This window comes from Nelumbo nucifera, chromosome 4, assembly GCF_055504915.1.
Source record: "Nelumbo nucifera cultivar China Antique chromosome 4, China Antique-T2T, whole genome shotgun sequence".
Lineage (NCBI taxonomy): Eukaryota > Viridiplantae > Streptophyta > Magnoliopsida > Proteales > Nelumbonaceae > Nelumbo > Nelumbo nucifera.
In genome coordinates this window covers 13330244-13343359 of record NC_142652.1, presented here as the reverse complement: position 1 = coordinate 13343359, position 13116 = coordinate 13330244, and the positions used below count along the sequence as shown (strand labels likewise).

Here is a 13116-nt window from a genome sequence, read left to right as displayed (position 1 = left end):
GGAAAATAGCCATGGACGAAGAGTTTGACTCGATGGTTAGGAATCAAGTTTGGGACTTAGTAGAACAACCCAAGGATAAGAAAGTTATAGGGTGCAAATGGATACTTAAAAGAAAGTTAAAACCCAATGGGTCAATAGATAAATATAAAGCAAGATTGGTAGCAAAAGGCTACACACAAAAAGAAGGAATTGATTTTGAAGAAACTTATTCCCCAGTTGCTAGATTTACATCTATTAGAATAATACTTGCTATGGTAGCCTATTTTGATTGGGAACTATTTCAAATGGATGTAAAAAATGCATTTTTAAATGGAGAACTCAATGAAGACATATATATGCAACAACCAGAAGGGTATATTGTAAAAGGGGAAGAAAGAAAAGTGTATAAGCTAAAATGATCTTTATATGGATTAAAACAATCTCCTCGTATGTGGTATTACACTTTTCACAATGCCATTATAAAACTTGGTTTTGTTCCAAATATTTTTGATCACTGTATATATGTCTTGAATAGTGGGAGTTCCATTATATTGCTATCTCTTTATGTAGACGATATCCTAATTGTTGGAAATGATAGAAAAAACAAAAGACTGGCTAAAATCCCAATTTGAAATGAAAGATTTAGGAGATGCCTCATTTGTTCTTGGGATAAAAATAGAAAGAGATAGAAAAAATAGAACACTTTCACTATCTCAAGAAAAATATATAGATACTATTCTTAAAAGATTTAGAATGGATGAGTGTAATCCTATTGACACACCAATAATTCAGTCCACAAAATTGACCAAAGATATGTGTCCAATGACTAAACAAGAAAAAGATGAAATGGCTAAGAAACCTTATGCTCAAGCAGTGGGCAGCCTAATGTACACCATGTTGTGCACTAGGCCTGATTTAAGTTTGTCATTAGCTTAGTTAGTAGATATCAAAGCCACCGTTTTCAAAACCGGACTGGACCAGAAAAACCGGGAACCGGTCACCTGACTGGTTCCGTTTTCCTTCAAAACCGCTTTTTCCCCCAAAATCGTTGATTTTGGTCAGCAAACCGCGGAACCGGCTGGTTAAGCGTTCGAACAGTTTTGGCCGTTTTCCAAATTTTTAATTTTTTTAAATTTTTAAATTTTTTTTGTTAGAATGAGCCGACCGTTTGAACCGGTAATCGGACTCCTGACCGGTTCGGTCATCGGTTCGTTTTTAAAAACCATGATCAAAGCAATCCAGGAAAGCCTCATTTGCAAGTAGTAAAGAGAACTTTTAGATATCTCAAAGGAACTAAATGTTGCTAACATATTGTTGTGATAGCTTAAAAATATTATGATATTGTGATGCTGATTTTGCAGGGGATGTTGACGATAGAAAGTCAACTACTGGGTATGTCTTCCTTTTTGGAGGAGGAGTTGTTTCATTGGCCAGCAGAAAGCAATGATGTGTTGCAAAATTCACAATGGAAGCTGAATTCATAGCTTGCAGTACAGTAGCCTCAGAAGCTGTATGGATAAACAGGTTTCTAGAAGACTTCAAGATAAGAGAGTTGCAAAGCGATCCGGCTCAAATATACAATGACAATGGAGCTGCAATTCAGACGACAAAGAATGGCGAAATAGGCCCCAAGGGAAGACATATAGAACTTCAGTACAAATATCTATTTGATATCTACGAAAAGAAGGAAATCCAGGTAGACTATGTGCCTACAAAAGGTATGCTAGCTGACTCATTTACAAAGGCTATTGCAAGTAATACTTTCGAGAGGCACATTTACAGTCAAGTTGGTTCAAATCTGTATTCTTTGGCTTAGTGTCCGAGTGTCAGTCAAGTGTTTTATCTGCCCTCTATCAGTCTGCTGTTAGAATGATGAGGGACTAACAATTATTGCTTAAAACGAGTTAATTAAAGATAGTTATGTTTTTGACTCCAGTGAAAAAAACTTGGAAGAAAACTAGTTAAAACTTGCCGAGTAATTGACTGTTTCAAATTCATCCCTTTACTCTGATAAGTTAACTTGATTACCACTCAACTGGATCAATTTTGCTGGTTTCCTACATCAAGCCATGTCGTTTTTCTGTAGAGAAAGGCCGCCATTCGCGATTGAACTTGGGGTAGATACCACTTGTTTTGTAATTTGTTTTCACATGCATCGCCAACAGCACTCAGTTGTGCTCTGGAGTAGGTGGTTCATTGTGGGAGAGAGTTGCACAGGGTAGAAGGCCGAGTGAGGGATATAAAAAAACCAAAAACAGAACCACCGCCAAAGACTTTGGTCGGAGTAGACAACTCATTTGTTCTGAGAATAAACTTCTAGAAAAAGCTCGTGGGACCTCAAACTGCTTTGTTCAATTACGATTCAACTCGAAGGAAGCAGCCCTACGACTAAAGCATGTTTGAAATGCCGGGGACGAGAGACGAGAGGGAAGAATAAAGAAACAAAGTTTCTGGAGAGAGAGAGTGGGGGAGGGGAATGAAGGAAAAAAGAGGAACAGAGAGAGGGGGGCGGCTTGAGATGGGGAATGAACGGCAATTGAGACTTGAGAGCCGGCTGTTGCAGCAGACGAATGTACCGTGGTTGAGGAAGGAGATGTATTTTTTGAGTTTCAAATTTAAGCGGGTTAACAAAATTTGATAATTTTTTACTTTTGAGTTGCGATTGCCGTTAAGTACTTGACTATGTTAATTTTGAATTTGGAATGAAGTGGTGCCGTGGATACTCCTTATTGGCAGGGACAGAGTTTTCTGTCCCCTGGGGACAGACGATCCGGACAGAGACCGCTTTCTGTGCACTGGACACGTGAACCCGCCAATCACAAACGCCTACATCAGCGTGTTTAAAATTTACTAGTTCAACGGACGTTTATCCGTTAGTTAAAGAATCCGGTTGAACCGGACACAAAAAGACAAAAACGTCAAACGCACCTTACACTATTCTTCTTCCCATACTTTCCTCCGCCAACCCCTAGCCCAGAAGCATCCACCTGCGACCGACAATCTCACTGAACACAGAAGCCACTGGAGGCGGCACGAAATCAAGTTGATGCGTTCTCTTCTTCCTCCTCCTCCTCTTCTTCATCTTTTTCTTGACAAGATGACCGTCTTTGCCGCCATGAACGCAAGAATCATGGGTTCTGGCAAAGAAACTGTCATTCTTGCACATGGGTATGGAGGAGATCAGTCTGTATGGAACAGAATCCTTCCATACCTAGCTCAACGTTGCTGTGTCTTAGTCTTCGACTGGTGCTTTTTCAGGCGCCGTGGCCCATCTCAACCTCTTCGACCCTGATAGATATTCTTCATTTGATGCTTTTGCCAACGATCTCATTGCTCAGATACAGGAGCTGAACTTGAGCTCCTTTGTATTTATTGGGCACTCTGTGTCAGGTATGATAGGATGTGTTGCGTCCACTAAAAGACCCGATCTATTCAAGAGGTTAATACTTCTTGGAGCTTCTCCCAGGTAAATATCCTCTCGCTCACTCTCTCTCTCAGATTAAGTTTTTTTTTTCTATTTGTGTTGATATTAGTTACTTGAATGCACAAGACTATGAAGGAGGATTCGAGAGATCAGTTGTTGAGCAAATGTTCATGACCATAGAGTCCAACTTCAGCTCTTGGGTTCCAAAATCCGCCCGTCTTCTCATAGATGAAGAACACCCTCTGGCCTTGGAGAAGTATGAGAAATGTTTGGGAAGAATGAGGCCAGAAATTGCGCTTTCATTGGCTAAAACCATCTTCTTGAGCGATGTACGAGATGTGCTGGAGTGGGTTCAGGTCCCATGCACCATCGTTCAGACTTCGCACGACTCTGTAATTCCGATATCCGTCGCTCGCTACATGCAGAGCAAGATCAAGGGCGAATCGACACCGGAAATCATTGAAAACGATGGGCACTACCCGCAGCTAACGGCCCCTTGTTGCTGCTTGATGTTGCTGCCTGTTGGTAGAGTCATCGGCGTTAGTTTTGATGACAAGACTGAGCTACTATTTCCGGCAGCCGACGGCACCTCTGTTGCTGCTTGATGTTGTTGGTAGAGTCATCGGCGTTGGTTTTGATGACAAGACTGAGCTATCATTTCCGACAGCCGACGGCCCCTCTGTTGCTGCTTGATGTTGTTGGTAGAATCATCGGCGTTGGTTTTAATTCTTCTTCTTATGTTTTTGTGTCCGTTCAACTGGATTCTTTAACTAACGTCCGTTAAAGTTAATAAATTTTAAACACGCCAACATGTGTGTGTGATTGGCGGGTTCATGCGTCCAGTGCACAGAACGCCGACTCCTTGAAATATTGTACTATATTGTCAGAATATTCTGGCAACCATTACCCTCGCTTAGGCTTGAAACACTTGTTTAGGTATTCATTGAACGTCTTTATTATATTATAGACGTCATCATAATACATTACGGCACATCTCCCGATATTTACATGGAATTACCATCGGGAAATCTTACCAATACACGGCCGGAATGTGCCGTGGGACGTTATGAGGAACAATATTGTGGGGGCTGATTTAGTCTCTATTGCATCCGATTCCGTTTGTTCAATTAATCCTTGCTTAATAAAAGTATACACTTCGACGTGGCCGATCTAGGATATCCATTCAATAATGGATCATCCTAAGTACAAGACTCTGAACAGCAGTAAATCAGGATATCAAGTGCTAAAACATAAATCAAAGAATGCAGAAGGTCCACCGAAAGTGCATTACTTGACTACATGCTCTATTTCTTGGACTCTTTGAAGTATGTACGTAGGTTGTTTGCATCAAGGTTTTTAAAATTGTTCCGGATAACGAATTGATCAGAGGTCTAGCTCCCAGGTTGAATGGTCGATCCATTCTGAGAAAAAATAAAAAATAAAAAAAGGTCAAAACCAATGAAAGGTTTGAATAATTCAATTGCTTGGATCAGCAGTTTATTGATTAAATTAACGTTTTTTTAATAAAAATCTGCTTGTAGAAAAAAAAAACAGAACTAATCACCTAATTGATTTCTAGTTTTTTTAGTTCGACCATCTGGTTCGATCCGATTTTGAAAACCATGATTTGCATATCAGCAGGAACAAGCACTTGGCTCATTAACTAGCTAATATTGCAATGGGCCGGTTACAACCCACTTTAATGAACCCTATCACGTCATGATTGCGTTGGCTTTAATCGGATTTTCGATTGGAATCAGATTGAAGTCAGGCATTTCCAATTTAACTAATTAACATAGTAAGACTATTGTGATTTAATAGAAAATAAGAAATGAGAGATTAGTGGAAAAGTTTTTTTGAAATTAATTGTGAACCTTTTCCAACTCTCTGTTTTTCTCAAACCAAATACAGCAAAAGGATATTATTCGTGATCTGGGATAGATCAGATTTATCAAATTTTATTTAGTCTCGTCTGGTCATGTTCAGGTTTGAGTGACTTCACATTTATTTAGGTCCCAGTTGGTTTACAGGAATAAGGATTTGAAATTGGAATTGGAATGGATTATTTTGATTTCAATTATTTGATTGAGCGGAATCAGAATCCCATTTTCATTCTTGCTGGAATGGCCATTCCCTCAAATGTGAGAATAGTCATTCCCTGCTCTTCTCTTAGGAATGAAATCCCATTCATGTTGATTTTGATTTTTTTCATTATCATTCCTATCTGAACCAAACAGATTAGGGAATAAACTATTCCGATTCCAATTCCAGATATGAACCGATCCTTAGTCATTTATTTTGAAATCAATAGCAAGGTTTTTAAAACCAAACTAGACAATGAAGCATTCAAGGGTCCAGTTCTTGGGTTGAACGGTCTAATCATTCAAACCGAACGGAGGTTTGTTCTGACAAAAAAATAAAAAATGGCTAAAAATTATTGAATGATTTGAACGATTCAACCGCCCCAGATCAACAATTTGCTTACCGAATCAATGATTTTTGGCCAAAAGACAGTTTTGAAGTAAAATGGAAGTGACTAATTCCTAATTTTTTCAGTCCGAACGTCCGATCTGGTCCGGTTTTGAAAACCATGATCTATAGAGCAATTTTAAACTTGTGAGCCCATTACTAGAGAAGTTGAGCAATTAAACTATCAGGTTGTGTTTGGGTTGAAATTTCTGTTGAGTTGAGGATAATGGACCCACGCCCAGCCCAGTACAGCCTAAGTCGCGCATGCATTGTAGAAGTCCCACGTAAGTAATAAATCGGATTAGAGCTTTCTTATCCATGCACAGCTTGACAGGTAACTAAACACAGAAAATCTCTCAGATTAAATTGTTGTAACTCATCTCCTTGATTACCTATACTAATACAACAATTGAGCCACGAAGGTAGCGTTTGGAACGGCTTATATCTGTTGGGTTTCCCTCTTATGTGGAGGATGGCCCAAGAAGCTCATGTGGTATTTTTTAGCCCATGGATGAGGGTATTCTTGTTCAAATGAAAATAGGAAAATGAAATAACCTTTTAGTGGTGTTGGTTGCCAAAAAGATTGAGAGAAGAAGAAAAGAAAAAGGAAGAGAATCCCGTGCAAAAACGGAGAGAGAAAAGGAATGGATTCTTGAAATTCCAGTCTGCGCAGTTTTTCATCTTGTGCTTCGATCGAATGTCGTTTATGGTCCGATTGACCTTTTGCAGACATGTTCGCAATTTAAGGTTATTAAATCTGAACGGTGGAGATCTGGTTTGTCTAACTGATTTGTGAAATATGAGTCCTCGAACAGAGAGGATGATCATGACTCTAGTTGAAATTTAGGTTTAGGGTTGAAATTTATGAACATGACATTACTTCAGATCTAGTTGATGCTCGGGTTAGGGTTAGCTTTATGATTATCTCATACATTAATTTATTTGGATACATGATAATCGTATAGCCACCACCACATACTATCATTTATTTCATTTAAAATAATCACTTTACTTAATCATAATTGGAAATACTAAAACCTTGATAACATATTTTATGTTTTATGAAAATTTTATTCTTGATTTCCTCTCTATTGTTTGCCACCCATATCTTGCTGCCCATAAAAGATCTATTACAAGTCATTATAATAAATTATAGTCATTTCAAATACTTTTGTTTTCTGAATTTTATACTTAAAGAACCAATAAAAATATCAACAAACAAATACTAATAAAACATAAAATTAATATATGTAATGAAAGTTGAGTTAAGACCTAAGATTAAGAAATTTTACGAGATTTTAAGGGATGGGAAGAAGGTTGAGTTGGGTCCAACCCGAAGTTGACTTTGGGTTGGGGGTTTAGAACTTAGGATTGGGTTAGGATTGGCCTTAACCCAACTTAACCAGGCCCGACTTGCAACCCTATAAATGAAGGGAAATTTGCAGCCAATTACGTACCATAATATTTGCAATTAAAATGGGTGCAAAATTTTCTTTGAAAAAATAGTTACCAACTTTTCACCGATTGCATGGCTTCAAAATGGTTGCAAAATCTTTTGATCAATAAGACTAGAAAAAAGATGTAGATTTCTATTATATCTTTTTATGTCTGCGAAACAAATACGAAATAACATTAAACTTGTACTGCGATTTGCACCTATCCCATCTAAACAGGACAAATACATATACCAGTGCAAAATTGAAGGAACTTCGCACTGTGCTGTAATTATGACCGATTTGGAAATGCAAATGCTTATGGCATTCATACCGCTAGAACATACATATACATGTGAGGAACAGATCTGGTCTCACTCTTTACACCTCACCATCCCAGAACTCCTCTACGGATTTAAAGGGCCCATTTGCTGAGATAAACGTATCCCCATCGAATCCTCTACTCTGTGCGATCTGATTGATCTTCTCAGATTCTTCATCGCTCAACGCCCAATTGAAAATATCCAGGTTCTCCTTCAGCCTCTCCTCGTTGGAGGTTTTCACCAACAAACCCACCCCTTGCTCGTATACCCATCTCAGACAGATCTGCAATTCACCACTTGAAACCATTCCAGCATCAGCGGCGTCTTATTTGTTTCTCAACCATCACAAGTAACTACTAGACGAAGGTTTAGGTGGGGTGGATAATTAATGCAGTGTTATCACTGTAATTGAGGGCCAAAACAGAACAGAAGGGGAAAGAAAAACAATTAGTTGAATTAAAGAAGCAAAAGTGTTAGACCTGGGCGACAGACTTTCTTCTTTCTCTGGCAATCTCAAGGAGCAATTCACACTCCATCACTCGGTTGCTGCCCCAAATAGTTCCTTTGGCTCCCAGAGGAGAATAAGCGACCACAACTATCCCTCTGTCCATGCAGAAATCTCTCAGCTTCTTTTGTTGCCAAAGAGGGTTCATTTCCACCTTGCATATATATAGTCATTGATGATGGGATCAAATCAGAAATCACCTTTAAAAATCAGCAAAAAGGAGACCTAGCTATATCACTCACTTGATTGACTGCAGGAGGGATCTTTGCGATGGCGAGCAAATTTTCAAGTTTCTTGCAAGAGAAGTTGCTAACTCCAATGGACTTTGTGAGGCCAAGCCTTTGGCACTCTTCCATGGCTGCCCATACAGATTTTACATCCATTGCAACAATTACCTCCTTCTGCGGTGGGATTTCCAAATTCCCGGTCGGCTTCATGCTTACTGGGAAATGAATGAGATAGAGGTCAAGGTACTCCAACTGGAGCTTCCTGTAAACAATAACAATAAATTAAGATGAACGAGTTCAGCTGCCGCTGGTAATTGATTTTATGTTGAGATCTATCTTACTGTAGAGTTTCGCGAAGGGCGGGGAGAACAAGATGATGATGAGCATCGCTGCACCATAATTTGGAGGTAATGAAGAGTTCATCTCGAGATTGAATGAGGCCAAGGCTAATAGCTTCGGCTATAGCTTTACCCAAGTGTTGCTCGCTCTGGTAAAGGGCAGCCGTATCGAAGTGTCTGTAACCTAACTGGATTGCGCGGAGTATGGGCAACTTGGATGCTTCGGAAGCATCAAAGGGATAACTTGCCGTGCCCATACCCACGAGCGGCATCAGGTAACCAGAGCTGAGGGCCACCATGGGAACACTACTAGCCATCTCTACCTCTAATTCCTAGGTAGTAAAAGTTGTAAAATTTTGCAATCTATCCACACGCCATTTCCTGTTTATATACAGATGATCATCAGTCTCTACTTCCATCTGTAAAATTTATACAAGCACAAGTAATGAAGGAAGCCATTTCTGTTTTGGCTACTTCAAGGAAGGACGAAAGCATACGACTTGCTATTTGTCCACATCGATCAATATGTCAAGTTGTCAACTTGATTAAGAGGGGAGAGCCACTCAAAAGTCCAAACGAACCGTGGTCTCCCCTGGCCCACCTGGCCACCCACATAACACGTGAATATCTCATCGATAGATAGACACGGATAGCGTTTTTATGGCCAACAAATGCGGAGTAGAGAAAGTGACCATTTGGTTTTTCAATGCCACTTATTTTAATGCATCTTATTATTACATTTAAGAGAAGAGAGAGATAATAGTAATAATATAAATCAAGGTTTTTAAAACTGGTCCGGACAATAAACCGATCAAAGGTCCAGTTTCCGGGTCAAACGGAAGGCCCATTCTTACAAAAAATAAAAAAATTAAAACCATTGGACAATTCAAACAGTTTGACCGCCCGAGTCAGCGGTTTGTTGACCAAATCAACAGTTTTGGGCAAAATAACGGTTCTGGGGTAAATCGGAATCGGTCACCTAACCAGTTCCCACTTCTTTCGGTTCGGTCCGATTTTGAAAACCATGATATAAATCAAATAATATAAATAGTTTGAGGTTAAACAATCAAAAAATTATTAATTTAAAAATCCACTAAACTATCACTAAAAATAAATATTAAAAATGTGTTTCAATTCCACTTAATAAATGCTAACAAAAATAAGAAATTTAAATATAAAAAATATTAATTGAAAATTTTAATAATATTATTAGATAACTTATGAGTTGAGACCTTAATAAACGTTAATAAAAAATATTAATTAATAGTTTCAAAATACCAACAGTTAATTAAAAATCCAAAAAAATTTGTAAAACCTAAACATAATTAAAATACTAAAAATAATTAAAAATATTGAAAATTAACAATATTTTATATTAAAAAGTATAATTAATAGTATTTTATTATTAAAAATACCAAAAATTATTAAAAAATACCCAATATATAAATGATTGAAAAATACTGAAAATTAGTTTTATTTTTTATTAACTTTGGTATTTATTTAGTTATTTAATTTATTTTTACTGAAGGCAAATGTAAATTAGTTTTGTAGTGACTAATATGCAAAAATAAATGATGAAAATACTTAAAATTATTGAAAAATACTCATATGCAAAATTTACTAGATAATAATGAAAAAACACCAAAAATTAGTTAAAAATCCGAAAATTTTGAAAAAAAAACTAAAGCTTAATTAAAATAGTAAAATTAATTAAAAATAATGTATTTTATTACAAAAAATACTGAGTTATATTGAGAAAAATAATGCGTTTTAATTATTAATAGTAATATAATTAATAATTATTATTTTTAAACTGTAATTAATAGTAATTATAATTTAAGCTATAAATAGTAGAAAATTATATTTAATTAATTTTAGCCAATAAATTAGCAATATTTCTAAAAATATGATAATTTCTAGAAATTACTATATTTTAATAAATACAATACTTTAATAATTAATAATAAAAGTAACAAGTCATTTATAATTTAACCTAACTCGATTAGACCTATAAATTTGTAGGCTGTAGCAACTATTTTCTTTTGAGTTAGGTCTAACTAAGATATGCACCATGCCCACACATTATCAAGGATAATCAGATCCGAAGTCTAATTGAGTATCAAACTTTTAGAGTCCAATGATGGCTTTAGAGGATAGGACCCAACAAAACAACCCCTAATAAGCTCAACTTTGAAGTTATATGCATATATGGTAAATATTATTATATAATATTTAAATAACAAATTTTATATTAATATACATAGAAATGTTATATTTTTTTATACTAGACTAGAATTATAAAAATTTTAATTTATAAAAAATCATAGTTTTATAATTTACATAGGCCTCTTTATCAACAGAAAATGTGCAAGCTCGAGCCCAAGCCCGGCCCGACCAGCGGGCCTAGATCTTGAGCCCGAGACCAGCCCTTATATAGAGTCTGAAGCTCGAGCCCGAAGCCCAATCTGTACGCAAAATGTCTTATTTTCAGTATTGTTTTATAAACTAATATTATATTAATTTAGTAATAAATTAATAAACTAATTTATATTTCCTAATAGTAAATTGATATTTATTAATAATTTAAGAAGAATATATATATATATATATATATATTATTTACTATATTTATTATATTTGATATATATAACATAAGTACTTTTTTATATGTAATAGTATCAGGCCGGGCTTATTTGAGAAAGCCTAAGCTCGAGCCCATAAGCCTTAAATTTTGTCCAAGCTTGAAAAATAACGGGTCAAGTCGGGCCGAGCCATCGGGCTACCTGGCCCATGAATATGTCTAATTGTATATAGAAACAATTGTATACATAAAAAATCATATGAAATAAAAATTTAAACATCTTTTTCAATTTTTTTTAAATGGACCTCTCATAGCTTGGCCCAGTCTGCAGCATGGTCTGGCCCAAGGTTTGGCCCAGCACAACCCGATTTACACCTTGGCTTGGTCCGCCGCTTCTCCCTCCACCCACCTCCGCCTCAGGTCTGTGAATCTCAATGACTACCATCCACCAGCGTCGTCGCCTCTGCCCACCTCTAGCAACGCCCCCTCCGCCCACCTCCACCCCAACCCTGCAAATCTCAATGACTACCATCCACCAATGTCCCCGCCTCTGTCGCCTCCACCTCTGGCAACACCAATCAGACGACATGAGGTCACTGTTGGCGTTGTCCGAGGTGGGCGAAAGCGTAGCCAGAAGCAGTGCAGGAGGATGGTGGTCATTGAGGTTTGCAAGGCTGGGCTGGGGCGGAATTGGTTTGGAAGAGAAAAAAGATGAATAGTGTTTTTGCCCTTATTTGATATATTTTTTTAAAAAGCTAATCTATTTTAGAAATTATATTAGAAATATTATTTTATAGATATTAGGGCCCAAAAGTTGCCCTTATCAGCTATAATCCCTTAAATCTTCTAGATTTTTCCATGCACCACATGAGTCCCCGGTAGTATATATTAAAATTGGTCTGTCCATGTCAGCATGTCTCTTTTATAATAAAATTGCCCTTATCAACATGTCTCTCTTTTCTCCATTTTTTTTGCATTTTTTCTATTTTCTTTTGTTTTAAAATATAAAACAATAATCATTGCTTATCTTGATTAGATTAATAAAGTTGCACACTATTAAATAGACCTTTGAGTTTTCCAAGGCCTCTTATTTTAATGCATGTTATTATTACATTTAAGAGAGAGAGAGAGTAGTAATAATATAAATAGGTTGAGGTTAAACAAACAAAAAATATTAACAAAACTTAGAAAATATTAAAAGTGTTTCAGTCCCACTTAAAAATACACACACACACACACACATATCTCTCCTTTGAGAGAAATTATTTATCTATTTTCTCCATTTTTTGCATTTTTTCTAATTTTCTTTTGTTTTAAAAATATAAAACAGTAATCATTGCTTATCTTGATTAGATTATTAAATATTAGATAGCTTTTAGTTTTCCAAGGCTTCTTGCATGTTCTTATTATATTTAAAAAATACATTTAAGAGAGAGAGACCTTTGGGTTATCCAATGATTCTTATTTTAATGCAGGTTATTATTACATTCAAGATAGAGAGAGAGAATAGTAATAATATAAATCAAGGTTTTTAAAACCGAACCAGACAATGAATTGGTTAGAGGTCCGGTTCCTAGGTTAAACAGTCCGACCATTTGAACTGAACGGACGTCCCATTCTAACAAAAAAAAATTAAAAATGGCCAAAACCATTGGATGATTTAAACGGTTTAACCACCCGGGGTTAGCGGTTTGCTAACCAAATCAACGATTTTTGGCCAAATCATCAATTTTTGGCGAAATAACGGTTCTGGGGTAAAATGGAACCGAAATAATTGTCAGTGGCTTGTTGACAATGAATCGGTTAGAGGCTCGGTTCCTAGGTCAAACGGTCTGAC

General features: G+C 36.7%; 1 protein-coding gene and 1 pseudogene across 1 annotated transcript; one reads left to right on the top strand and one right to left on the bottom strand.

Moving 5' to 3' along the window:
• The first annotated feature begins 1358 nt into the window (after window positions 1–1358).
• Window positions 1359–4396, top strand: LOC104607966 (strigolactone esterase D14-like; annotated as a pseudogene).
• Window positions 4397–7441: 3045 nt separating this feature from the next.
• LOC104607965 (non-functional NADPH-dependent codeinone reductase 2-like) lies at window positions 7442–9107 on the bottom strand. The gene is made up of 4 exons (XM_010273765.3): window positions 8702–9107; window positions 8376–8622; window positions 8108–8287; window positions 7442–7911 (listed from the first exon to the last, which is right to left on the bottom strand). Exons 1-4 carry the CDS (start codon window positions 9013–9015, stop codon window positions 7687–7689), a joined length of 966 nt encoding a protein of 321 aa, XP_010272067.1. The 5' UTR covers window positions 9016–9107; the 3' UTR covers window positions 7442–7686.
• Window positions 9108–13116: the final 4009 nt, after the last annotated feature.

Excerpts from the sequence above, each read along its gene's own strand:
- LOC104607965 (XM_010273765.3), bottom strand. The coding sequence starts at position 9,015 with ATGGCTAGTAGTGTTCCCATGGTGGCCCTCAGCTCTGGTTACCTGATG. Across the intron at positions 8,623-8,701 it reads GCCCTTCGCGAAACTCTACA|GAAGCTCCAGTTGGAGTACC; the intron begins GTAAGATAGATC and ends TATTGTTTACAG. Across the intron at positions 7,912-8,107 it reads GAAGAAAGTCTGTCGCCCAG|ATCTGTCTGAGATGGGTATA; the intron begins GTCTAACACTTT and ends GGTGAATTGCAG.